Genomic DNA, 27,719 nt, shown 5'->3' with positions numbered 1-27,719 from the left:
GGATTCGCAGCAACACCGCGAGGATGAAGCCTGGGTCTCGTTAAGGCGTTGAAAAAAAAATATAGGCTGCATATAATTTATAAACTAAAACTCCCGAGATTTCTTTATGTTTGCTCTGTTTCTCTTTGCTGTAAATATGTGTAATGTATGAAACAATGTCTTACCATATCATATTAACATGACGCCAATCGGATGATTATTAATGAGTAGTGGAGAAGGGATTAAATCATTCATGTTCGAAATAAAGCTTTCATCCATTCATTCATACAGATTGCACTCCAATCAATACTTTTTTCAGCAGATGCCGTTCTTAAGGAGGTAAATGAACACCGGCACAGGATGTTGTCTCCCTTGCCCAAAATAAGTCTTGTTATGGTTCCAGTTCACAAAACATGCACCACAACTGTGTTCTTTACCCACTGTAAAGCCCTTCTGTGGTCATTCATTTACTGTTTTGTCAAATACATTTACCAGGACGTACAGTAAGTACAGGGACATTCTCCCCGAGGCAAGTAGGGTGAAGTGCCATTTGGCACGGCCGGGAATCGAACCAACAACCTTCTGATTAATAGCCCGACTCCCTAACCGCTCGGCCATCTGACCCTGAATGTGTCAAACTGTCAACACAGTAAAAAGTTGGTGTTTGTGGGTGTGCTTGCATATGTAAAAGAGAGACAAAGAAAAAGACAGATTGAGAGAAAGAGAGAGTGTGAGAGAGAAGGTGACAAAGAGCGCGCTAGAAAGCAGCAGAAAGAAAGCGGAAAACAGAGAGAGAGAGAGAGAGCGAGAGAGAGAGAGTCCGTTTCGGGAGTATGTTGCTGTGGGAACTGTTGCTATGCAGTGTTGAGGGGGCTTTAACTTGCAGGGAAGAATGAGAGAAAGTTGGAGAGACAAACCTAATTAAGATACAACATATCGCTGAAATGCGCCGACCCAGACACAACGAGATGATACACTAGCATACAATATAAACTGAATGTTTTCATGAATGTCTCTACGTTTGCAGTATCCTCTTTCATTAGGTTTTATTGTGGCATACTGGTACGTATACCACGTACACTCTCATAACCTATGCACTACTCAAATAGTTTTTGTTGTTGACATTGCTTGAGAGTGCTGGTATATTCTTGTCTGTCCCCATGTGCCTGTGGGTGCCTATCTGCCTACAGGTCTATCTCGTTCCTGCAGACACAGGCTATTTTTAGCCCCCGCAGTGAATTACAACGAGCACCAGGCTTCCCTGGTGTATTACACACCAATGTTCACTTTAATTGACGCTGTGAGAGTGTACGTGTGTACGTGTGTTTGTGTGTGCACGTCTATTTTTGTTGTTTCCAAGAATGAATTCAAGGGACTCACGTGGTCCATGGGAACAAAGGCACACACACACATACATTGCATAGACACACACACACACATACATTGCATAGACACACACACACACACATACATTGCATAGACACACACACACACACACATACATTGCATAGACACACACACACACAATTGAATCTGCTCTCCATCTTACTTTAGCTTTCCTCTCTCTTGAATCTCCTTTTAAAATTCTTCTTTTTGCACTCTGTCATTTCCCCCATGCCCCTCTTTAATCTCCCTCCTACTCTCTGTCATCTTCCTTCCTAGCTTGCTCCTTCTGTCATACCCCTCCTCTACGGGGTCATTTTTATTCAGCCCTACCAGTGAACTATTCAGCGATGGTGAAACACATAAGACCAGGGTAAATTCATTGAAATGATTTGCTTATTTGCTTATCCTATCATTGTATTGCACTGGGAGACAGACGAGTGAAAATATTTGTCAGTATTTTCAAATAGCAATTGGTGAAGGAACACACACACAAACACACACACACACACACACACATACAGTGCACACTTGCTCAAACAACAGATGTGAATCGTGACAAAAGGATCACGAGTCTATTTGCTGCTCAGGGGAACAAAAGACTGTTCCCACAACAGCAATGTGCCATCTGCAACAGCACAAGTTGAGAAGACTACCTACATTCAGAACTTTTCATGAATTTAACACTTATTTTTCTCCAAAACGACAAATAATGGATGTACAGTAAGTGTCTGATGCAGACCAGGAGACCAAGGCACAGTGCAAAGTGCACAACATCTTTTTTCACAAAACTGCTATAAAAACAGCGGCCAGGCTCGAAATACTGGAACAGGCAAGATTTACAGGGACAAGCAAACACAAAACACACAATCCATAAATGATGATAAATGAAAGTCAAGGTCAAGACAGCCAGGGGTCTGTCAGGAATCTATAGTAACACTACATTTAGTCATTTAGCCGACGCGCTTATCCTGAGCGACTTACAGTAAGTACAGGGACATTCTCCCTGAGGCAAGTAGGGTTAAGTGCCTTGCCCGAGGACACAACATCATTTGGCACAGCCTGGAATCAAACAAACAACCTTCTGATTAATAGCCCAACCCCCTAACCGCTCAGCCATCTGACCCCCAACTCTAGCAACACTAGCAAATGCAGGAAAGGCACAGGAAAAATACTGGTCCAATCTGGCAGGGCACAAAGGAACAGACAGGGTTTATATATAGAGTCAATTTAGACAGGACGCAGGTGACGCTTGTGATGCTCTCGTTCTCAGCTGAGGGACGGGGTCAAAGGTGAGCTCAGGCTGAGACACTGACAAGAGGTGGAGAGAAAGTACAGAAGAAAATGAAGGGCCCATTTATTTGTGGTTCTAACAGTGTATCTGTGGTTAGAGCTTCTAACAGTTAGAGGTCCTAACAGTGTATCTGTGGTTAGAGGTTCTAACAGTTAGAGGTTCTAACAGTGTATCTGTGGTTAGAGGTTCTAACAGTTAGAGGTTCTAACAGTGTATCTGTGGTTAGAGGTTCTAACAGTGTATCTGTGGTTAGAGGTTCTAACAGTGTATCTGTGGTTAAAGGTTCTAACAGTGTATCTGTGGGTAGAGGTTTAACAGTGTATCTGTGGTTAGAGGTTTAACAGTGTATCTGTGGTTAGAGGTTCTAACAGTGTATCTGTGGTTAGAGGTTCTGACAGTTAGAGGTTCTAACAGTGTATCTGTGGTTAGAGGTTTAACAGTGTATCTGTGGTTAGAGCTTCTAACAGTTAGAGGTTCTAACAGTGTATCTGTGGTTAGAGGTTCTAACAGTTAGAGGTTCTAACAGTGTATCTGTGGTTAGAGGTTCTAACAGTGTTTCTGTGGTTAGAGGTTCTGACAGTTAGAGGTTCTAACAGTGTATCTGTGGTTAGAGGTTTAACAGTGTATCTGTGGTTAGAGCTTCTAACAGTTAGAGGTTCTAACAGTGTATCTGTGGTTAGAGGTTCTAACAGTTAGAGGTTCTAACAGTGTATCTGTGGTTAGAGGTTCTAACAGTTAGAGGTTCTAACAGTGTATCTGTGGTTAGAGGTTCTAACAGTGTATCTGTGGTTAGAGGTTCTAACAGTGTATCTGTGGTTAGAGCTTCTAACAGTGTCTCTGTGGTTAGAGGTTCTAACAGTGTATCTGTGGTTAAAGGTTCTAACAGTGTATCTGTGGGTAGAGGTTTAACAGTGTATCTGTGGTTAGAGGTTTAACAGTGTATCTGTGGTTAAAGGTTTAACAGTGTATCTGTGGTTAGAGGTTCTAACAGTTAGAGGTTCTAACAGTGTTTCTGTGGTTAGAGGTTCTGACAGTTAGAGGTTCTAACAGTGTATCTGTGGTTAGAGGTTTAACAGTGTATCTGTGGTTAGAGGTTTAACAGTATCTGTGGTGAGAGTCAGGGAACGGTCTGCATTTCTACTTTTAGCTCTGTGCCAGACTGATGCGTAGCAGTTAGGCTCGCAGTGGAGTGAGGAGCAGTGATACGTTAGGGTGATCAGGTCTTGTTAAAGCTTCTGTCACTCAAGAGGAGAATCTTACCGCCTGCACACCTGAACTCGGTGTAGGTTATTCCAGTAGCACATCATTATTTATAGATGTACAGAATAGCTTGAGTCTTACTCATTGTAGGGCTGCGTGGGTCTAAGTATGCTGTATATGGGGTGACTTAAATACCATATGAATACTCTACCAGTACATTGTATACTGTACCAGTGTTTGGGGTGTTCGAGCATTTGACTGCAGATTAAGAGGTTGCAGGTTTTGAACCCCCCCCCCCCCTCTCTCTCTGTATATTGTTTTGGATAAAAACGTCCAAAACGATCAAGATGTGCTTTAAGTGCAGACTTTCAGCTTTAATTTCAGGGTATTTACATCCAAATCAGGTGAACGGTGTAGGAATTACAATACATTTTATATGTGGCCCCCCCCTTTTTAAGGGACCAAAAGTAATTGGACAATTGGCTGCTCAGCTGTTCCATGGCCAGGTGTATGTTATTCCCTCATGGGAGTTCGTTATTTCATTGACAAGGAGCAGATAAAAGGTCTAGAGTTCATTTCAAGTATGGTATTTGTGTTTGGAATCTGTTGCTGTCAACTCTCAATATGAAGTCCAAAGAGCTGTCACCATCAGTGAAGCAAGCCATCGTTAGGCTGAAAAATCAAAACAAACCTATCAGAGAGATAGCAAAAACATTAGGTGTGGCTCAATCAACTGTTTGGTACATTCTTAAAAAGAAAGAACGCACTGGTGAGCTCAGCAACACCAAAAGACCCGGAAGACCACGGAAAACAACTGTGGTGGATGACAGAAGAATTCTTTCCCTGGTGAAGAAAAACCCCTTCACAACAGTTGGCCAGATCAAGAACACTCTCCAGGAGGTAGGCGTATCTGTGTCAAAGTCAAAAATTAAGAGAAGACTTCACCAGAGTAAATACAGAGGGTTCACCACAAGATGTAAACCAGTGAGTCTCAAAAGCAGGAAGACCAGATTAGAGTTTGCCAAAAAACAGCTAAAAGAGCCTGTACAGTTCTGGAACAACATCCTATGGACAGATGAGACCAAGATCAACTTGTACCAGAATGATGGGAAGAGAAGAGTATGGAGAAGGGAAGGAACTCATGATCCAAAGCATACCACCTCATCAGTGAAGCATGGTGGAGGTAGTGTTATGGCGTGGGCATGTATGGCTGCCAATGGAACTGGTTCCCTTGTATTTATCGATGATGTGACTGCTGACAAAAGCAGTAGGATGAATTCTGAAGTGTTTCTGGCAATATTATCTGCTCAGATTCAGCCAAATGCTTCAGAACTCATAGGACGGCGCTTCACAGTGCAGATGGACAATGACCCGAAGCATACTGCGAAAGCAACCAAAGAGTTTTTTAAGGCAAAGAAGTGGAATGTTCTGCAATGGCCAAGTCAATCACCTGACCTAAATCCAATTGAGCATGCATTTCACTTGCTAAAGACAAAACTGAAGGGAAAATGCCCCAAGAACAAGCAGGAACTGAAGACAGTTGCAGTAGAGGCCTGGCAGAGCATCACCAGGGACGAAACCCAGCGTCTGGTGATGTCTATGGGTTCCAGACTTCAGGCTGTCATTGACTGCAAAGGATTTGCAACCAAGTATTAAAAGTGACAATTAGATTTATGATTATGTTAGTTTGTCCAATTATTTTTGGTCCCTTAAAAAGGGGGGGGGGCACATATAAAATGTGTTGTAATTCCTACACCGTTCACCGGATTTGGATGTAAATACCCTGAAATTAAAGCTGAAAGTCTGCACTTAAAGCACATCTTGATTGTTTCTTTTAAAATCCATTGTGGTGGTATACAGAGCCAAAATGATGAAAATTGTGTCAATGTCCAAATATTTATGGACCTAACTGTAGTTAACAATTCAAGGTGCACAGTCATGGCCACACAAGCCCACTCAACATCTACAGTGTGCATGTACCAAAACTCACAGGAGTCGGAGTGGCAAGACTTTTACTCTGTAATTAACTTCCTCTTAAGCTGTCTCTCCGGTTAATTAAATACTGGCGGACTGGGAGGCAAAGCAGACGCTGTCATGGTTTTTATCAGGTATTAGCAAAGCTTATAACTTAATTACCCTCCATAACGAGTCTGTGTTTTCCCAAGCCCTTTGTCTTCAACTTTCTACTTTAGCTTAAAGGGACGAGTGGGTAGAGGACAAATTGAGAACAATCCCATGTTTGCCATCTAGTGGCCATAGATAGCTAGTGCATGTGCTCACGCCAATAAACAGCACTACCGTACACTACTACACATCAAAAAAAGTGAACATTTGATTTTATTAGTGATATGTTTTATCTGAACATTTTGTAAACATTCTTGGTTTTAAATTATTTTAAACCTAATAAATGAAAAATATCTTTTGCATGATGTTTTTGCTTTTGCCCCATCTCAAATAAGACTGAGAACATTCTTATAGACTACACTGAACAAGCAGCCATGTAGCATGTAACACCTGATCCACAAGTCCGTCCCAGATGTCTGACTGAGGTTAGGATGAGTCCTCGTCAATTTTAGGAGCCAGGAAATACTTGATGTGTCCCATGTCTTTGATATTGTACTCCACCACTGAAGGAAAGAGACAGCATAAATCCACCTGTTGTGAATCACTTAAGCCAGTTCTGAATCTCAGAAAAGATATTGTACCCGCTAACATAGGATACAGTCGTTAAACATACCGCACACGGTAGGAATATTTCACAGAGTGGCGTCATGACTAATGAACTAGTTACCATAGCCACTTTCTCTTCTTGCCACTACAACAGGGATAGTGCAGATTCAACTGAGATCCGAACTGGTGTATCCCTTGGGAATGTAAAATATAGACATCCTTGACTAATCATGTTACCTAGTGGGATGTCAGCTGACATGCTGAGCCACAAGGTCTTAGAGAGAGGTGTGGCTCTGGTGAAGAAGTTGAGGTAGTGGAGGGCAAAGATGAGCTGAACAGGCTCATTGATCTCAACAATCACCTTGTCGAAACAGAAAAAGACATGGCTCAATTATTCTTGGGTAGTAATATATCCTCAGACAATGACACAAAATCAAGTGTTGGAAATAGTGGTGCACCGCAGCAGTAGGATGAATATTGTTTTCTCTACTTTTGACTGTCTACACGATCTGTTTGATTGCCAGAGATAATAATGTGCTTCCGGAGAAAGCCAGTCAGTCGGCCAGTCAGTCAAACACACATTCAATCAGACAGCTGGTCAGCAACACACACAGACATCCAATCAGACAGACAGCTAGTAACATCTCAGGCCTGACTCTCACCGCCTCATCCTCATCGACGCTGGAGTTCTGGGACAGCTTGATGTTCCCGGTGCCCAGCTTACCACTACCAGAAAACAAGACCCCTCCCTCTACACAGGTAATCATCACAGCATCTCCGATCTGAGTCATGTGTCTGCAAATGCGAGCAAACTCCTCAGATGGCATCCTCACCACACAGCTGTAATCCCGCTCCTAACAAGGGAAGATAATCTTACATTGTTGGCAACAGAGTTGGCATGGAAAGGGCTTGCTTCCTGTGTTGAATGTGAGAACAGTTCTAAAAGACGGTCCACTAACTGGAATGCATAGCTGCTCCACATCCAAGTCCATCAACTTCATGACGTAGTCTGAGACCTTCTCCTGATCTATCACCCCAAAACAATCATTGTTGACAGGTTGGGTTTCACATGAGATAAACGTGTTTTAATACATATAATCTTGAAATATCTCAAAGTTGTATGTTTGTGTGTGTAGTAGCCTACAATCTTAACATACTCACTTTCTGAAAAAAAAGTCAAGAAAAGACTGTCTGCGTTGTCACGAACACAGAGGGTGACGGTGTCCTCGTTCCCTGCGCATCTCACTATCTTGTACAAGCTGTAATCCATTGTCAGTTTTTACTATTCATACTGAGAATTCGTTAACACACCGAGCTCAACCTATTGCCTTTGTATTTACCTGGCCACATTAACTCCTATAGCGAGATTGCGATCACAGCGATATATTTTGAATCCATCACTGCGCAGGTTAAATTGCACGAGGGACACATGAGATGGGTTAATGCTTTGAAGATAAATTCCCGCAGAATTCACATTCGAGCACGCTTCTGAAATAAGGTCTTTCAAAGCATCCAAAACTTTCTTCAGAGTTAGTCCTCGATCCAAGCATGCTTCGAACATGCTTGATGAAAGGATTAGCGAGTACAATTTTAAATTATTTAACTATTTTAATCTGATGCTAGCTGGCCCGTCCAGAAGGAAGAAGAACGCGTCTAAGAATGAATGCTTCTCAAAAAGTGTTAGGCTACAGTAATTTTCCAGCCAATAATTTATTCTTAAATTCAACGGCCAGTTTTGATGTGGTACTTTTAATGCAGCAAGAAGGACTCGCACATAGATAACACAAATGTAAAAAGTAGGTTAGGAATTTTAAATATTTCTACTTATATTAAAATGCTGTAAAACTGCGTTATGTGGAAACGTTTCATAGACTGAGGTTGCACTCTTGCACTGATCTTAAGGTGTCTGATTTTAACAGTAGTTAAGTATCAAAAGTATTTAGCTGCTATTGAATGTATGCTTAACGCTGCACTTCATAGGACCTTTACCTGAACATATCATTGATTAATTGATTGATCAATCATTTCATTTTTCAGACAAACTGGCAATCAATACCAAACGGTGTAAACGGTGCTACATTAATTATGTATATGATTAATACATAATCTCATGCTTTTAATTTTGAATAACGATTAGGGTGACTTATATAAATTGTCCTTATCGCATTCAATTAAACATACAGTATACTGTACACACATCTGCATAACAGTTAGAAAAACAACATAGTGATTGTATAGTCTTAACTATAACACTTAGATTTGGCTTTGGTGGCTAGGGTTAGGGAATCGGGCTAGTAATCTGAAGGTTGCCAGTTCGATTCCCGGCCGTGCCCAAATGACGTTGTGTCCTTGGGCAAGGCACTTCACCCTACTTGCCTTGGGGGAATGTCCCTGTACTTACTGTAAGTCGCTCTGGATAAGAGCGTCTGCTAAATGACTAAATGTAAATGTAATGTAGATTTATAGTCTTAAATATGCTTAATTCACTTCAACAATGTTTACTGTAGGATTATTATCCATGACATGGAACAGCTAAGCCTGTAACATTTTTTGTTTAAAATTTGAATGTAAGGTCCTGGAAGTTAAATGTTTTCAAGTGTACATTGCCATTGTTGTATGAACAGCCAATAGGGAATCAAGACAGTGAGCTCGTGGTAAAATAGGACACATCTGTTTTCACTCACAGTGTTCACAGAGCACACACACATGCTATCACATATGGTTAAACAAATTAGTACTGACTACTAATACTGAGTTTCGGTACAATAAAAAGAGGGACTTTGCTGAAGTTACCGCCTTAGCATTTTTTTTTCAAAACAACAACCTAAACGATCTAAGGATAGAATGACCGTGTCCCTCCCTTAAGTTTCCTGACGGGGGCTGTGACATCACAGAGGGGGCCGACAGAGCACAGCGCTCTATCTGGGACAGAGAGAGAGGCAGAGTCCGCCCCCCTCACCACCCCCTTCCTTTCCCACAGTAAACAGGAAGACTGGATGAGGCCAGAGAGGGAAGCCAAACGCACTGCTGGAGAAGAAGGAGCTCAAACAGCTGCAGACAGAGGACAAAGAAAGAACCAGAACACAGGAGGAATGAACAAGGCCCAGGAAAAGGTGAAAAATCTCCAGTCCACGTACACACTAAACTTAGAACGGAGATTCAAGCAGGAAGCTACACCGGAGAAGAAAAACTCCAAGACAAAGGAAGACATTTCAAAGCCAACCGCCAAGGAGAAGCAGAGGCCGTCGAATATGACCGCTCAGGTATCCAAAAGCTCAGCGCAGAGGCTCAGCAGAGACCTGACCTGCTCCATCTGTCTGGACCTCTTCAAGCAGCCTGTCTCCCTGCCCTGCGACCACACATTCTGCCAGGGATGCATTGCTGGCTACTGGGCTGGCCCCAGAGGCTCCGGCCAGGGAGGGACAGGTTCCTGCCCCCAGTGCAGGAAGGTGTTCCTTGGCCAGAGCTACAGGCCCAATCGAATCGTGGCCAATATCGTGGAGAGCTACTGCCAGGGGCTGGAGGAAAGCGAGGCCAGTGCCGGGGTCGGGGGTCGGCTGGGCAACGTGGAGGGCGCGGAGAAGCCCGCCGCCCGCCCGCTCTGCGTGCGGCACAAGGAGGAGCTGAAGCTGTACTGTGAGGAGGATCAGGAGCTGGTGTGCCTGGTGTGTGGGCTCTCACAAGAGCACAGGAACCACAACCTGGTCTGTGTCCTGGAGGCACAGCAGAGGCACAGGGTGAGTCGTCACAACGTTCGATCTCACCTCGGTCGACGAAACGTCCGTGTTCTGTCATTAGCTGCCGCATGTCAACGAGTGTAAGGGAATAAGATGTATGGACATTCTCTAGGCATTCAATGTAGGAAAGGCATTTCACCTAAGTCATGCGGTGAGGGACACACGGGGAAATAGCATGCGCCGTTCTGAATGCTCTCCCTATTTAATTGAAACTGAAAGCCTTTGTATGTCTCTGCATAGCACACAATCAGGAGTTTTATTCCATTTTTCACGCAAGCTTTCATGCAGTGGCAGTTTGCGATCAACATTATGTGACAGGAGGGGTTCATATTTTCCCTCTTCAATTTGAATATAAAATCGCTTTAAAACGGCCGATTTATCGAAGATCTCAAATATGGATGGAAAAAGGTGGTTTGTTGTGTGCATATATAGAGGCGTACTTTATCTCCCCGCATGCAGTCGAGGGTATTTACCATAACAGAGTTTAAGCCTTGCCTCGGCGTGGCCCCCAGAGGGCTCCTGGCAGGCTTCAGTAAAGGGTCTGTTTCCTTCTACCCAGGTGTCTCTGAACAGCTCCATGGACTCCCTGAAGGCAGAGCTGAACACAGCCCTGCAGTGCGAGCGCGAGGCGGAGGACGAGGTGAAGAAGCTCAAGGTCAGTCGCCCCCGCCCTCGCGTCTCCCTCCGCGCGGAGCCTTTCGTACGCTTGCCGCCCGTCGCCCCCCTCCGCTGACCAATCGAAACCCCTCTGAACCCAGGAGCACACGGCCGACCTGAAGCAGCGCATCGAGGCCCAGTTCAGCGACCTGCACACCTTCCTGTACCAGGAGGAGAAGCTGGTGCAGGTGAAGCTGAAGACGGAGGAGAGGCGCGAGCTGATCCGATTGGACGAGCACAAGGCGCTGCTGTGCGTGGAGGTCTGCCGCCTGCAGAGGGCTCTGCACGACATCGAGGACAAGCTGAGGGAACAGGACCCCTTCTCCCTGCTCCGGGTGAGCCTGCGGTTCGAAAAACCCCAGACGCGATGCCTCGTGGCTCACGCGGGAGAATTCGAAAGCTGTCGATGCAAGGATAAGGTTTGGCTTTGCCTTGCTTCTTTGTTTGGTGACGAGTTCGGCATAAATTGGCTTCCACTAAATGGGAGGAGAGTTACAGTACACCCCTCTGTAAGTATCAGTAATTATGTAATCATTGCAGAGGAAACATTACATCTAGCTGCTAGGAGTGTGGGAGTGGGGGCAGGATGTGGAATGACCTCAGTCCTCCATGGCGAGGATAAGGAGGGGGTGCAGCCCTTTCCCCAGCTCCAGGCTCAGGGCCAGGGACTTTCCCCAGCCTTCCCCAGCCATGGGGATATCCCGGAGGGTGGGGTTAGCTTGAGCCCAAACATTGATGTCATGTGGAAAACAGCTTTCCCTCTTCCTAAACACTGCCAAACTAATCAGCCATCTCCTTCCTTTGTTTTTCCTTGCGTCTCGTCTCAGAACATTAAGACCCTTCTGCAGAGGTGAGAGTCTGGTAGGAGATTCGGTGTCGCCATTTGATCCTGCACCTCCCTGCCCACATTCACGCCACCTTGTCTAAGCGTGTGCTGTTTTCCCCCAGGCCGTCCCTGAAGTTTGAGAAGCCCGTGCTCACCGCGCCCAGCCTGTGCGAGGGCCGCTTTGCAGGGCCCCTGCAGTATCGCGTGTGGAAATCCCTGAAAGGAAGCATCTATCCAGGTACAGTAGCCACCGTCCGAAAAGCCACCGGCTTCGTTTGCGAGCGACAAATGGAAGCTCTACATCGGCACGAGACACGTTTATAGCCGGTGACACATTTAGTTCCTAGGCTGATCAGCCGGTCCTGAACTAACCCACCTGCAACAATCTGATCTCAGTTCCTGCAGCCATCACCTTCAACTCCAGCACAGCCAACCCCTGGCTGAGCCTCACCTCCTCCCTCACCTGTGTCCGCTACCAAAGCTTCAACCACTCCGTTCAGGACAACCCCCACAGGTTCAACGCCGCCCTGTCGCTGCTGGCCAGTCAGGGTTTCACCCATGGACGCCACTACTGGGAGGTCGAGGTGTACAGCAGCACCGTGTGGACCGTCGGGGTGGCCCGGGAGTCGGTGTCCAGGAAGGGAGTCATCAAGGCCCTGCCGGCTAACGGCTTCTGGACTCTGTCCCTGTCCTATGGGATCCAGTACAGGGCTGGGACCGCCCCCCCCACCGTGCTGTCCCTGGAGGAGCCCCTGGCCAGGATCGGGGTCTACCTGGACTACAAGAGGGGTCTGGTGTCCTTTTACAATGCAGAGACCATGACACATCTGTACACCTTCAGGGAGGTGTTCACAGAAACGCTGTACCCTTACTTCAACCTCGGATTTCTGGATAAAGTCCATGAAAACGAGCCTCTGAAAGTTTTCCTCCCCAAGATCTGACTGGGGCTGGCTAGCTCCCACCGCGCACTCACAGACTGACAATGCCTGAGGCCTACTGAAATTTCAGTTCAAGTTTCATTTGAAAGGCTTGATGTCCTCCTGCCCTCATCTCTATGATGTTTTGAGATACAGTAGAAGAGAAGATCTACTATCAAAACAGAGAGAAAAATGCTTAAACCGGTATCCAAATAATATGTAAAAAAGCCAGAATTTTCTTAATGACGTCACACAGCACTGCAGGACTGTTTTGTTTTGGCATAAATAGAATAATACATGTCAGGGTTTCCCGCAGAAAATGTGTCAGTTAAGGTGGTAGGATGGAGTTTGCCATCAGACCGGGGGGGGGGGGGGGGGGGGGGGGAGGGAGAAAACAGGACAACGGCGGATATCGCCATTTTTTCGGGGGACGACTACGACTCCGTAGTTAAGGCGGCAGGCGTGTGTTGCTTAGGTGGCCGCCTTAACCGAAGGTGCTGCGGGAAACCCTGCATGTTATTATCATGCAAAACATCTGTCAGGTAAGTTAGTGTTGTACAAAGGTCTAATGCAGAAATAAATGCATTGTCGATTAGAATTATCTTTTCTTGTATACCTAATCATGTATTTGAGTTATACTGTATAACCTTCACACTAAGCATGCCCTTTCCAATTAAACAATGTGCATCACCATGGTGTTTCAGTTGTAAATAACGTGGGAGTCAATTAGTCAGTGAGGGGTTGTGTCCGTTTCCATGCCCTACTCATCCGACCAATCAAACACAATACATCAGGATTTTCATGATTGTTCACTGAGAAGCCTCATGAATTATTTATTCATTTAGAGACTGACAAAATGTCTTGGAAACATCAACAGCATGTCTTGATTGCTTTTGATGAAAGCACTTACTGTAATGCAAGGTGCCAAACAAAACAGCATCACCACCTGCCTACAGCACGTGGCCCACAAGCAGAAACAGCCATTGATTATTTATTTCTCAACTTAATCTTGAAAAAAATCTAGATGTACATCTACTGTGAATATATTCCACGATTTTTAACATACATATTGAATCTAATCAATTTCTATCGGCCTATAACTACGTTCCAATCTCCTTTATCAGTTCATCAAACGTGAAAATACCTTTTCTCAAAAATGCAAGGCATTGGGAATCACCAGGCCTCAAGGCCATTGGTTAACAACGGCTGATCAGGGAATAGGGTTTCTCACTTGGAACTCAACTCCACTTCCTTGTGTCAATGTTGTGCTGGTATCCTTTAGAGCAAATCATGTCCAGCTGTTCTCTCTCTCTCTGCCTCTCTCTCTCTCTCTCTCTCTCTCTCTCTCTCTCTCTCTCTCTCTCTCTCTCTCTCTCTCTCTCTCTCACTCTCTAATTGATTTCATTAAACGTTACCAACTATCTCCTGCTTCATTGTTAGGCTCCTCAGTCACAGAGTTTAAGGCGCTGGATTGGTAGGGGTCTTTCCAAGCCTCCACTGCCCTCTGGGGGAACTGGAGAGTGGAAGGGCCGGAATGAATGTGTCCTCTATCGTCAAGGGAACAAGGGGGTCACTTGCTTGTATGTAGTGTGTCCTGAAACTTTGTGCTTGTGTAGCGCACATGAAAGCCCTTCTTGTTGATGGTGTCGTCGGAATGAAACGTTAGAACAATGGCATCTCCAGCTGAGAAGATCTCTTCAGGGGGCTGAAAGGAAAGGAGGCATATATAGTCGAACCATCATTTGAATTGCAAATCTAAAACAAGCAAAACAACTTTTTCTAACTTGAGCGGAACTTCCCTTGGTAGGGAAAGAAGTTGTTAGCTTTACCCCGGATCCACAGTAGCGTCCGAGCCTGGGGGCCTTTACGTCTGCACCGTCAAAGAGCTCCAAGTAGTCATATCCACAGTTGGCCTCCTCCTCGATCTCAAAAGTCTGGAAGATGATTTCTACTCCGTAGCCTTTGTCGGCAGAAACCACCCACTGGCAGTCTGACCCTCCCGGATAGTTGTTATCCCCAAACTGGGCGTGGGAGTAGAGGTCCTTCGTCTTGACCTCAGCTTTAAGACTTCCTCCGCACTCTGAAAAATGCACAACCACAAAATTACAGACGAGAGGCAGAGAATAGCTCGTGCAAGCAAAGGAATGTTGCGATCCTTTCGGGGAGGCAGCGGTTTCGCCCAAATGCACTGCAATTTTCATGAGGGATTGCAAAAGCATAATCTTCTGAGCGTAGAAACTATCTTTAATACACCCTGCTGCCGAGGAGAGCTACTGTACAATTCCCTCGACATTATAATCCATTTCTTTTTTCACTTTTATTTCAGGGGTAAGGAATTTCGCTATGATAGAAAATACGTTTGATCTTTACACAAATCCATGGAAATGTGCTGTCACTGCAGGGGTTCATTGACATGCACACCGGAGCAGGAAATTCACATTGAAATGACCTTCAGTGTTGTGCTTCCTTGTCAAACGTATCTAGAGAAGAGCACAAGACCTGCAATTATTGTTACTCACGGTAACCGTAATACAGTATTGAGAAAAAATTACAAAACCCCGATCTGCAAATCCCTTGCAAATGGCCGTCCCTGGGCCCGCTGTGCTCACCCGCGCTGTGCGAAGCCTTAAAGCCCCTCTTTTGCACAGAATTGTCCGAAAAGAAACGGAGGAACAATCGGTTGCCGCTGGAGACGACCGGGGATGGCTTATGGGCGCCGCAGAAGCGACCTAAACTGGGAGCGCGCCCGTTCCACCCATCGTAGATCTCCAGGTGGTCATAGGCGCACTCGAGGTGGGCCTCCATATCGATCTCATCGAAGGCCTGAGAGGAACATACATACTGAATGTACTGGGAGCCCGAGAGGTACTGCAGACGTCAACCACAAACACGCAAGTGTGTGAGGACAATACGGTTCAGACAAAAGGGAGTGGAAATAGGTGTGGCTGTATGGATGGGCATGCCTAAAACATACAATCTTGATGCGATGACCCGGGGTGGTGGACAGCGCCCAGGTGCAGGCCTTCTTGCTGGGGTACTTGTCCGGCCAGTTCGGGCTGGTGATTGTACCTGAGACGGCGCTCACCAGATGGTCACAGCCAGCTGGAACAGAAACAGCTTCAAATGACTGTCCATTCTCTGTGACCCACTGATCACTAATGAAGCCAAAAGAGCTAAACAAGTTGCCACAGGTTGATCGTATGTGCTGATATGTTCAATGTATGAATGAGTGGGAAGCTGTGTGGTCATTGGATGCACACCGAAGTTGGGACATATACCTTCCTTGCAGTCGTGTTTGTTGTCATGGAGAACGAACCCACTGCGACACTGACAGCTGTAGCTTCCGAAGGTATTGAGACACTCCTGTTGGCAGCCACCGTTCTCTTTCGAACACTCATCCTTGTCTGGGGAACAAAAGGTTTGTGTGGAATACAAGTGTTTACTGGCCTGAGATCCGCCTAACAATTGAAAACCCCTTGGAATCCCCTGATTTCCGAGTATTACATCATACAGTATCACAGTATATTATACAGTATCAAGCATCTTGTCGACGTGTCCATTACGGACACGTCGACACGTAACCCTAACCCTAACCCTTCACAGCTTGACAGCGTTGTTCCAATAATACGTTGCAGGACTCACCGAAGAAGAACTGGGCTTTGAAGCCCTTCTTTGACACAGTGTTGTCTGACTTGAATTCAACACGCATGTTGTTGAACTGGGAAGTGATTGTATCTGGTTTCTCCGCGCCACAGAATTTCCCATGGAGCCGAGAATCAGCCGTCAGCCCACTTCGGACCTCAACATAATCATATTTACATACCTGTTAAAGACAAATAACATATCAGTTCCTCTCTACAGCGTGCAATATAATATAGAATCACAGCAGGGACTGCCATGATTAACCCAGCCTAATAATAAACTGTGCTATAGTACAATGTCTCAAGACATTCAATTTAATTGCCCTTTGCAAGGAACGTCTGACTTCCGCTGCCTGTTTTCCCATTTTTAATATGCGCCTCTAATCCAGCAGTGCTTACATCATTGCCCTCCGTCTCGAAGACATCAAAGAGCAGGGTGATGCGGTACTGGATGGGGGCCACCAGCTGCCATACACAGTTCTTGTTGGGGGGGTACTCCTTGGGCCAGCCGGGGGTGTTGATGGACCCGTTGAGCTTGGTGATGAAGCCGCCACACGCAGCTGCTAGGGTGGAGACAGGGCATACGTCAATACGTTACCACGGAGACCACTCCGCATCTCCGCACTCGCCAGTCACATCCATCGGGTAGCGCGGAGACAAGGTAGGATTGGTCGAAAGTGCATTCGTTCATGATTTTATCTCGAAATCGTAGCCAGATCGAACCCCGCGGAGTTACAGCAGCCGGCAACCTCGTACGTAGGGAGTCAGGTGGCTGAGCGGTTAGGGAATCGGGCTAGTAATCAGAAAGTTGCTGGTTCGATTCCCGGCTGTGCCAAATGACGTTGTGTCCTTGGGCAAGGCACTTCACCGTACTTGCCTCGGGGGGGAATGTCCCTGTACTTACTGTAAGTCGCTCTGCTAAATGACTAAATGTAATGTAAATCCTCCTGACATTTTTTTGACAGTTTGTTTTCCTCCCAGGTGATAGGGGGTCTGTATAAAATGTAGATGTCTGTTCTCCTCTCACCCTCACAGCCGTGTCTGTCGGAGGACAGCTCGTAACCAGGGTCACAGGCGCACCGGTAACTCCCTAAGGTGTTCAGGCAACGCTGCTCGCAGTTGCCGTTGTCCGCCTTGGAGCACTCATCCATCTCTGTCAGACAGAAACAAACGAATGAGTGACAAGGATGACCAAATCATCAGCGCCGCTGTGCGATTCGCTACATGTATAATATATGCTATAAAAATCAATATAAAAAATGCAATATAAAACCTTTAAGGACACCATTCCTGTTTTATTTGATTTGTTTCTATTTTCCGAGAATTTGTGCTCTCTACATGTCAAAAGGCCATTAAATAGGAGAGTGACCTGTTGGAGGTGAGGCTGACTGGGAGCACAAAGCTTTTGACCTTGTTGTATGATTATTCTGCTGGCTTGTTGGTCGAGGATAATTAGTCATTATAGTGACTGTAAGAAACGTATATTCACATTGGTATCTCCACTGTCAAGCATGAGTGTAGGAGGGGTCTACCCAGGAGCAAGGAGATGAGGCAGCCACAAACTTTTGATCATTTGAAACAAATGCACGGCAAGGGCACTCAACAGAAATACAAACAACTGCCGAAACAAAGACTGACAATGAAGGAGCACATACATGGCAGGGCATCACACAGGGTAATCACACACGGACAAAAGCTGAACACATGAATAGTTCTTTTGAATTCTGAATTGTAATGGTGCCTTCATCCTCCTCCTCTTCCTCCTCCTCCTCCTCTCCATTATCAGTAGCACCATCATCACCTAACAAAACACACTGCCACTGACCTTTGAAGTAGTTGGCAGCAAACCCAGCCTTATTGACGGAGCCGTCGGACACAAACTTCATCCATAGCCGGTTGGAGCTGCTTTTGATGTCGTCTGGTTTGTCGTAGCCACAGAATCTTCCGAGCAGAGGGCTTCCCTCCGAGTGGCCGTCTCTCACCTCCAGGTAGTCATAGGCACAGTTGTCATGCCTCTCAATCTATAGCATATCCAAGCAGGAGGTGGAAGTCGGTACTTTGGGACCCCACTTCTGTCTGAAGCTAAATGCACACTGCTCAGTAATTGCTATAGTATGGACATTCATTCAATCGAGTCCAGCACTGTATTGTACTCAGAAAGGCACAATGAATACAAATGTCCTCCCCGCTCCCCCTAACCCACATTATAGAACTTGTTACCTACTGGAGGCATTGTGATGGGACTACTTCTTTTTTCTTCCCTATCTCACAGCCTCGTCAATCTCTCTCCTTTATGTCTCTCTCTGCATCTTTCTCTTTGCCCCTTCACTCTCCCTCCGCTTTTACCTCAAAAGACTGGAAGGAGAGGCCAACATGGAAATCCTGTGCCACCGTGATCTTCCACACGCACACTTTGTTGGGCCGGTAGTCGTCGGGATAATTGGGAGATTGAATCTGGCCATTGTCACGATTGACCTCTCCCCCACAGATGGCTGCAGGGCGAAAGGGGAGGAAGTAAACCTCCCATGAATTCTCCCAACAACAATATGGATTTCCACATCTTCCCGTTCATTTGAGATCAATGAGACCCATTCGGAATACCTTCGTACACCGCCGAGAAGCCCTTGCCCACCCAATTGCTGCTGCTCCGGAATTCAATCCACAGACGGCTGTCAGTTGAGATGATTGGTTCAGGAAGCTGGTCGCCACAGAGACGGCCTAAAGCAAATAAATGAGCACACCAACGCACCAGTGCAAATGTGAGGGTTGGCTGACTGCAGCGGTATTGAGGATCCATCTGTTATTTTTCACCTTATTTGCATGGCTTTGCATTTAAATGATGAATATGAATAATGAATGAGTTCATAATCATAATTTATATTCAACTTTTGGCCTTGTGTCCTATGTTTTGTCCATTACATTTGCTTTATGAAACCTTTTAGAATTACTAAAGTTGAGGTAAGAATGATGAGATTCTGCTACTGCTTGATGAAGATATGGTTGAACAACATTCAACAATATAGCGCTCATACACGGCAAATCCTAAAGTGTTCATTTGATGCCAGCTGTGTTTGTATACTCTCAAAAGAGTGGACCTAAATAACCCACACCAGGCAAGATGAACACTCGCAGTGTTAAATGACCACGTAGAAATGAGCTGTGCATGTTACCTGCCGCGATTCTGCTTTACACCCAACAACACCACACAAAAGGTTACACTTTGAACCCGGAGGGCTTTCCCAGGCAGATGCAGACTGGTGTATCTGGGTCGCTCCCTGTGGAGGAGTTCTACTGTGTGAGCTCATCCATGTAAAGACCTGTCAGTGGGCCTTTTCTCCAGAACCCATTCCGGACCTCCACATGGTCGTACCAGCACAAGTGACTCCTGTAGAGATCCATGGAGGTGAAATTCAGAATAATCTGTGTGAAACACCCAAGAGGATAAGGGGGGGAGGGGTGGTAAATGGACAGGAAATAAGGAAGTGAAATGGGAAGACAGGCGCTTGTGATGAATTGAAATGAAAGCTATAGATTTGTCCCGTCATTCCCCACATTTCACAATAGCCACATTATTTAACACGTTATTTAGCCACATTATTACTATCACCAATCAGTCTTGGGAAAACCTCCACAAAGCATGTGTGTCTGTTTGTGTGTGTGTGTGGGGGGGGGTAACATTTTGAACCCACCTTCTCTCCAGGTGTTACAGATATTCTCCAGACACAGTGAGCATATGCCGCATAGCCGTTAGGAAACCCAGGAGAGGAGAGGTTTCCAACACTGTCCTGTAAGCTCTCCCCGCATTCTGTCCAACACATCACACAACACCAGGTTAGTCGGTACTTAACGATCGTAGAATCATCTCCACCAGAAGACGACTTGCTTATGTCCAGTAACTATAGTCACGATAACGGCACGAGAGGGTTGGAGAAGTCGAGTCTTACTTGGACACTTGTAGAGTTTGCGAGCTTGGGCAATGTCTCCTTTGCTGAGTCTGGTTCTCTGCCCTATGGGTGGCCTGACCCCGTTCACGTCATAGCGCGGCAAAATGGTGTCTAGGAAAATCCCTCTGTGTTTGAGACAAGACGATAAGAGGAGAGAGAGGAGAGGCAGGCAGCGGGGGAAGGAAGGCATTTAACTTATCTGTCAATAAATAAACCAACAGCAAATAAAATAATTATATCAAAAAAGAATGCCAAACTATTCTAAAACAGTGAGTCGGATTATTGCTTGGGTCATTCACAGTACTGGTGATCATTCCCTAATAAAGGCTTGGGCTAGCTTGGGGAATATTATATGCTGAGCTTTGAAATAGCAGAGCAGGCTTGTTTGACACTTTCATTACTTTATCAACCCCCTTTTCTCTCCCGGGGAGCAAGCTGGGGGCTGACTCTCACCCAGTTCCCATGGTGATGCGCCCATGAATGACAGGCATGTGCAAGCTGAGCGGTCTGAATGAGAGCTTTACAGTAGACTGTGCCAACCAGCTCAGTGGAGCCCACCCCTGAATACCAGAAAACAAGGCCACCGCAGCCCAAATGATCCTACACAAAGCCCCACCAGACAGGCCTCCACAACCTGGGCCAGAGAGGAGGTGAAAGCGCCCCCCCAAAAACAGAAGCTCAACAGAGCAAAAGCAACAGGGTAACAACTTGCACGAGACAGCGATGAAAAGGGGGCTGCTGTGAAATAATTGGCCCTCACCTGCAGGACCAAACAAATATATGATCTGATTCGGTTCGGCTCGGGGCCTCATCCAAACAAAGACACAGATGTGGCTGTATGATGGAACGCAAGCCCCAACTTGAACGAGGATTAGTGACGCGCTGACCTGGAGAATGTGTTCCTTGCATAATGCATGATGCTGTCAAAGTCGTATCCTTCGCCGAGTGAGTGTACCTCTCCTGGCTCCATCTTCAGGAAGTTGTACTCTTGTCCTGTTCATCGATTGTTAACTCAAGTCATGGAGGAAGTGCTCAACTGCATCTGGTGCATCAAAACAGCAAGGCAAAAAAGACACGCGTGCTTCTTACCTGGCTGGATGTTGTCTCTGATAATGCTCACGTGTTCATCTCTGTCTGGCCGTGTATGTTCGTGCCAGAAGCCGATCACATGGCCCAATTCATGCACGACTATCCCAAACTTGTCACAGTTCTTGCCTATGGAAATAGCCTGTGGACCCCCGCCCCTTCTCCCCACATAGGAGCAACACCTGGAGGGACACCGGAAGCAGAGGGACACCGGAAGCAGAGGGACACCGGAAGCAGAGGGACACCGGAAGCAGAGGGACACCGGAAGCAGAGGGACACCGGAAGCAGAGGGACACCGGAAGCAGAGGGACACCGGAAGCAGAGGGACACAGGAAGCAGAGGGACACCGGAAGCAGAGGGACACCGGAAGCAGAGGGACACCGGAAGCAGAGGGACACCGGAAGCAGAGGGACACAGGAAGCAGAGGGACACAGGAAGCAGAGGGACACAGGAAGCAGAGGGACACAGGAAGCAGAGGGACACCGGAAGCAGAGGGACACAGGAAGCAGAGAGACACAGGAAGCAGAGAGACACAGGAAGCAGAGGGACACAGGAAGCAGAGGGACACAGGAAGCAGACGGACACAGGAAGCAGACGGACACAGGAAGCAGAGAGACACAGGAAGCAGAGGGACACAGGGGACAGGAACAAAGTCCAATCAAATCAAACCTATATTACCTGAAAAACTATAGGACACAAAAGGCATTACAGAACACAACAAACACAACAACAAGCTTGGAATGCTTGTTATGAAATAGCACAGTACAGGACACAACGTATCTATCCATGCCGCTGGCTTAGCCACCACCATAAATATCAAAGAGAATAGCAGGCGAGGTATGTTTTAACATTTCGCTAAAAGGTTTTCAATTTTGAGGTTCTCTTGAAGAATATTCCAAAGGCTGAGAGCATAACAACTAAAAGCTCTCCATGTCTCTTGATCCTGTCTTTAGGAACCAGTTATCAGTTCAGTGCCAGAAGACCGGAGGGATGTGTATCTTGACAGCATGCTGGAAAAGGGACATTTTGGACACAGGGACATTGAGACCCGGGTACATAGGGACACAGGGTGGTTCATCCAGGTGTCACACTTTGTCCCCTTGATTCAACGAATGGCCCTGAGAGTGAAATATGCTATTGGTCAAATACTATGATAAATCTTGCTGCAATCAAATCAATGCAATCGAAAAGCTACATGCCAATTGGTAGCCATCACCCTTCTTGATCTCCACTAAGCAGTGATGGGGTAACTAACTGAAGGCCTGAGTGAGCTGGGATGAGCTGTGTAGAGACTGTCCTAGACATAAATCACAGAAATGATCAGCTTCTTTGGACTGAGTCCAATCATTTAAATCACTAGGTCCTTCTAGCTGCCAGACAAAGGTTCAAATCATGATTGATCTTTGGTGCTTTCACGAAAAGAGCATATGAACTACTTGACTAAAACTTGTGACTTGAATAATAATAAATGCTTGGATGATAGGTGCACAGATTGCTCTATGAAGCCTTTCAACTTGCTTGTTAAAAAGATTACACACTAAGTTTGAATGTATTCCTGTCCACTGAGAGATCTATATTCTATGCTCCCTGCTGTTTTATTTTATGAACTTGGGCTAGCTGCTCCAAGGCAGCGAGGTTTACCTCAGATAGAACCACATTGCCAAAGACAAACCAATTTTCATTGCAAATAACTGGTGAAATCAATACGTGGGTGCCTTGACAGGGTGACAGGATTTTAGAGTCTCCTTACCCACAAGGTCGATAGGTGAAGACAATGTAGCTCTCCTCGTTCGTTCTGTCAATGAAGGTCACACAGGTGTGCTTCTCCCAGTGTCGCATTGCCTGCCGGAAAATGGCTCGCTGACTGCCTAAAAAGATTCAGTGTTTTTCAATGCTCCTTCAATCCATAACTGTGTTTACAATACATACTGTAGGTTAGGGAATAGGAAATAGACATCAATGTCAAACACAATTCTTTTTTTTCTATAATGTGTGTTCTAAAAAACTAACTATGTTACTTGGCTCTAAGGGAACAATATTGAATCAATCTCTAGGTCAAGAAAATGTATATAAGCGTTGGTAAACGTACTGTCTGTTTGTCTGTTCGATCTCTCTGGTACCTACCAGTTTGACTGCAAGTTTGACTTTGGACTCACCACTGAAATTGCCACTAATAACATAAGGGATAACTCCATCTGGCCACACCCTCTCAGACCTAGAGGTGGCCGCCCTCTTTGTACGACGCAATCCCTGTCTGCCTGCGTCCGTTCCGCCCTCACTGCTCTCAGCGAACGACGACGTGTTCACTGTAACAGACACATGCAAACAGTGTTGGTTTCCGTTAAGGTAACACGGCGTGGTCTTCGAGACGGCTAGCGATGATACATGGAGGCTGACTCCTGTCTGGATCCCATACCTGGCTGTGTCTCATTGCTATGCCGGCTGTGCCTTGCAGCATCCAGAACCCGGACCACATCAAACATAAGGAGGTCCTCCTCATCCAAGGCGATGTCTCCTGAAAAGGCAGCTGAGATGCACACACACACATGCACACACACCCGATCTATCACTCTGGCTGCTATTTGTGGCGAGTAAATATAAAAGTATAAATATTGAAACATTGCTTCTCTCTCTTTCCCAATGGAAGAATGGTCAGAATCGCAAGGCTCTGTGATTCTGATATTCTGTTTGACCAGCACACACACACCTTTCTCACACAGTACAGCCTTGCTTCACTATGAGAGAACTCCTGTACTCCTGTACTAGCAGTCACATAGGAATAAATACATTGGGACACCTTTTCCAGCCCTGGAAATCCCTAGAGTTTTAGCCGGCATCATGACATTCTGTGCTACTGAGGAACTGTTTATTAATTTTTCGGTCATTTTATTTAATTTATTAGCACAAAATTATGGGTTCAAAACTAAAGCATATTTGTTTAATGATTTTCACTACTGAATCTATTTTACAAGGGACTATGGTCATACAATAACAGTATACGTTGTTATATACCTGTACACATTATACACATTATATACCTGTTGCACTTTATTTGATGTCGCACTGACCCGATTCCATCCAATTTGGTTGTAGTACAATGCACAATGACAATAAAGATTCTATTCTATTCTACACATAATTGCAACATGTCAGTTAAACTAAAACCTGTTGACTATCCACAAACTCCCAAAGTGACTGAGGGAAGTATTTAACAGTAACAAAGGATTTAGGCAGGTAAGTACAGTATATAGACCTCTCATTAAGCCAATAGTTTCCAGTAGCTTGCTTACCTTTTCTTAGTGTGTTCTGTAATGTTTATTTTCATATACATATCATATTCATATCAAATCCTTTGTCACCCCTGCAAGCGGGTACAGATACAGCCCCCCTAGAGTTCATAAACATGTCATCTAAGACAATAATGTGGATGTCAAAATGGAACCATAAAATTACCCACATGCAAGTGCATGTTTTTTTTGCACTTGAGGTCCGAACGAGCTTATCAAATCATGGGCCAGGTCTTGCCTTTGAAGCCAATTCACTCATGCAAAGCGAGATTATGAATGGGTCACTGCCTCCCAGCCCTGTAGCTAGCACAAAATGCCCTGCGGCCAAAGGGATTTCATCGGCGCCCCAAAAGGGGACTGCCGGACTGGCCTCAGAAACCTCTGGTCTCCAGGCAACACATCCGTCGAGAGAGGTGAGGTGTGAGGTGAGAGAGTGATGACCTTGAAGAAGACCAATGAAGGTGGAAAGTGAAGACGCAACTATGAAAGGATATTAAGGGACGTAGGGACAAGATGGTGTTTATGAGCTTTAATCTAATGTCAAAATGGCGTCACCAGCTCTGTAGCTAAAAATAAACAGAGCAACTACACAAGCTCTGAAAAAAGACATTGGCCGGGTTTCCCAGATTCGTTAAGAGCTTCTTAGCGCTAAGAGCTTCTTAGGAGCGCTCTTCTTAGGAGCGCTCTTAGGACGTTCCTAAGAAGCTCTTAACGTTAAGAGCTTCTTAACGAATCTGGGAAACCCGGCCATTAACTGTGGAACTATTAATGTGGAGAAAATAATGTTGTGGTGGAAAGGGTTTCCATAGAGTACCTGTAGGAAGTCTACTTTAAAAAGCATAGTTTAACTTATTAACTTAGTATGGTAGTGTATGGACTTTCCAGGGGTCGGTGGATGTTACCATTGATCTTGTTTTGGTAACACAACCTGTAACTTTCCCCTTTACAATACCTACCTACCCCTAAGTTATAAGTGATACTGCTATCACTTTATACCATTTAGATACCATATGTACCTGCAATGTTTTTACTATACGTATTTCTTTGCAGTTACATGGGTGTTAGTCTTGATGTAAAGTGTTGGCATGTAATACTTTTATGTTGGTTAACTACCTCAGTAGCCTACCATAATAATTACTGTATAATTTAGCCAACTAAATATTACATTATGTGCCAAAGTGATTAAGAGCATTGTTGAACATTGAAAAGTGTGTAGTATCAGCTAAGATACCAAGAATTCGGTGATGTTAATGGGTCGTGAATTTCAGGAAGTCAATGCACGACTGTTGGGCCAAGTAGGCCACTGTAGACTCTCTTTATCACTGCCAGGATTTGGTGAGGTATGCAGACTTTCACCGGGACGAAAATTAATGCCGGTTTTTTCATGCAGTGTAATGTCACATGATGTCCTAACATTAAAAAAAAATAAGTATCTCATTTTGTCAATTGTGTGTTGTGTCTAGATGGTTGATAAAAACGAATAATTTAATCTGTAAGGTGGAAAAGGAAACATTTCTGCAAATAAATGTGCAACAGACGTTCTATGGGGAAAATAGGCAGTGCAGTAGAGTGTAAAATTAATTAATTATATAGGCTACAACTGTTCTCAAAGTTGTACAATTTAGTAAGACCTTTTAAATGCTAATTCAAAAGTAAGGTTTTATTAGAAATAATTGCCAATGGCAATACCGGTTTGTCGAAAACAGCTTGTGACTCATCAAATGACTTAGATAAAAAAAGACCCTATAGTACATTCTTGATAGATGGTTAAATAACACAGTGAGTGATCGGAACAGGACGCACACATTCACTTGCGTCTAAGACGTGCTTAAAAGAATCAAAAACCTTTAACTTTAAGATCGTGGAGTAGCCTAGGTTAGCCTATCTATTCAAACCCAACGCAGATGATTTTACACAAGAGGGGACAAATCACGTTACCAGCTTTGCAGGGATCCTTGTAGTCGATTGCGTCTGGGTAACTGAGGTCAACCAAGTTGCCCGTGTCTTCTAACTCTAATTCAACCGCTAGAAGAACGCGTAGACAGGACAGCAGAAACAAATACCTCGGAAAAATAGGCATACCTGTACCTTCTTGTCGGAATATGCACAGGTTTAGAACAAAAACAATTCAAAGAAAGAGGAAGGAAAGGGAGACACAGAGACGATTTTGGGACTTTGTATAGGGCGGCGGACGGGTCTAAACACTGCACTGCCTCTCCGCATGTGTTCGTTCTGGGGCAGTGATTCGCTAACCCATCCGGGCGGAGAGCCAGCATCCCATAGAAATGCTAGTAGCCTACAGACAAAGCATAATGGAGGTCGTTACCTTGGTTCTAATATGTAGCCTATGGTTGTTATGCTTGCTTTGTAGCATTATGCCCACCAACCTGAGGCCGACTACTTCAGAAAAAATATTTTTTCTTTTCTTTTAATTATAAGTAATTGAGTAAACCTAAAGTAGGCCTGCACGGGTCCAGGTGAGTAAACTATAGAATTGTAGCCAACTAACATCTCTGTATTCAAACGGATATTTCATCAAGTTATTAATAAGTGATTATCAGGCCATCAAACTGTAAAAGCTTGTGAGAGAGCTGTTGATATCGTAGAGATGGAGCAAGTGTCAAAATCTCTCATGGACAGCCCCTTATCCTACATGGAAAAAACTGGCGAGTGAGTTAAAATGACTAGTGCACAGTGCCCGTGATGCAGTCGACGATGAAGATATCGGTGACACACAAACACAGAGATTCCTGGAATTATAGATAGTACAGTGTTCGTGTTTTTTTGCCTGTTATGCAGCTGCAGCGTTCCTCAGATGCTTTTACATTTCTCAGATCACAATTGGAATGATCAAAACTACTTGTTCAACGACATCATCTAGTTATTTATGCATGTCATAAAAGCAATTACTCATTTTAAGGATCAAATTGCCAATTCTTCTGTACATTCATGCAAATGAATGTAGCATACAATTGTCTGCTGTTTCCTACATTAACAATTGCTTTTATAATGTTATCGATATGTATTGGTTTTCTATTGACAAGTCTTACCCCCTCATTGTTATAAACACCTTAGCCATATTTTACATTAGAAAATAC

General features: G+C 45.1%; 3 protein-coding genes across 6 annotated transcripts; 1 reads left to right on the top strand and 2 right to left on the bottom strand.

Moving 5' to 3' along the window:
* Nucleotides 1-6,197: 6,197 nt before the first annotated feature.
* LOC134038464 (proliferating cell nuclear antigen-like) lies at nt 6,198-8,296 on the bottom strand. Of its 2 annotated transcripts, XM_062483834.1 has the most exons (6): nt 7,867-8,296; nt 7,688-7,785; nt 7,486-7,553; nt 7,189-7,380; nt 6,764-6,887; nt 6,198-6,483 (listed from the first exon to the last, which is right to left on the bottom strand). In XM_062483834.1, exons 1-6 carry the CDS (start codon nt 8,085-8,087, stop codon nt 6,407-6,409), a joined length of 780 nt encoding a protein of 259 aa, XP_062339818.1. In that variant the 5' UTR covers nt 8,088-8,296; the 3' UTR covers nt 6,198-6,406. The 2 variants fall into 2 exon arrangements, with proteins under 2 accessions (XP_062339818.1, XP_062339817.1); XM_062483833.1 differs by lacking the exon at nt 6,198-6,483 and having other exon boundaries at nt 6,591-6,887.
* A 1,212-nt stretch (nt 8,297-9,508) lies between these two features.
* trim69 (tripartite motif containing 69) lies at nt 9,509-13,029 on the top strand. The gene is made up of 6 exons (XM_062483827.1): nt 9,509-10,263; nt 10,823-10,918; nt 11,022-11,255; nt 11,748-11,770; nt 11,869-11,984; nt 12,143-13,029. The coding sequence occupies exons 1-6, from the start codon at nt 9,523-9,525 to the stop codon at nt 12,685-12,687; spliced, it is 1,755 nt and encodes a 584-aa protein (XP_062339811.1). The 5' UTR covers nt 9,509-9,522; the 3' UTR covers nt 12,688-13,029.
* A 999-nt stretch (nt 13,030-14,028) lies between these two features.
* On the bottom strand, nt 14,029-26,821 carry LOC134038458 (bone morphogenetic protein 1-like). Of its 3 annotated transcripts, XM_062483826.1 has the most exons (20): nt 26,560-26,821; nt 23,751-23,861; nt 23,491-23,640; nt 23,085-23,202; nt 21,338-21,516; nt 21,136-21,241; nt 20,249-20,373; nt 19,994-20,109; nt 19,622-19,724; nt 18,906-19,022; nt 18,651-18,796; nt 18,130-18,325; nt 17,332-17,457; nt 16,704-16,864; nt 16,306-16,486; nt 15,942-16,067; nt 15,638-15,765; nt 15,273-15,486; nt 14,493-14,743; nt 14,029-14,368 (listed from the first exon to the last, which is right to left on the bottom strand). In XM_062483826.1, exons 1-20 carry the CDS (start codon nt 26,699-26,701, stop codon nt 14,234-14,236), a joined length of 2,931 nt encoding a protein of 976 aa, XP_062339810.1. In that variant the 5' UTR covers nt 26,702-26,821; the 3' UTR covers nt 14,029-14,233. The 3 variants fall into 3 exon arrangements, with proteins under 3 accessions (XP_062339810.1, XP_062339808.1, XP_062339809.1); XM_062483824.1 differs by lacking the exons at nt 23,751-23,861; nt 26,560-26,821 and having other exon boundaries at nt 16,704-16,867; nt 20,249-20,322; nt 23,491-23,614; XM_062483825.1 differs by lacking the exons at nt 17,332-17,457; nt 23,751-23,861; nt 26,560-26,821 and having other exon boundaries at nt 16,704-16,867; nt 23,491-23,614.
* Between the last annotated feature and the right edge of the window lie 898 nt (nt 26,822-27,719).

The sequence above is a fragment of the Osmerus eperlanus genome, chromosome 18 (genome assembly GCF_963692335.1).
Source record: "Osmerus eperlanus chromosome 18, fOsmEpe2.1, whole genome shotgun sequence".
In the NCBI taxonomy this organism is placed as follows: Eukaryota; Metazoa; Chordata; class Actinopteri; order Osmeriformes; family Osmeridae; genus Osmerus; species Osmerus eperlanus.
Note: the sequence above shows the minus strand (reverse complement) of the source record. Positions and strands in the feature narration are given on the sequence as shown.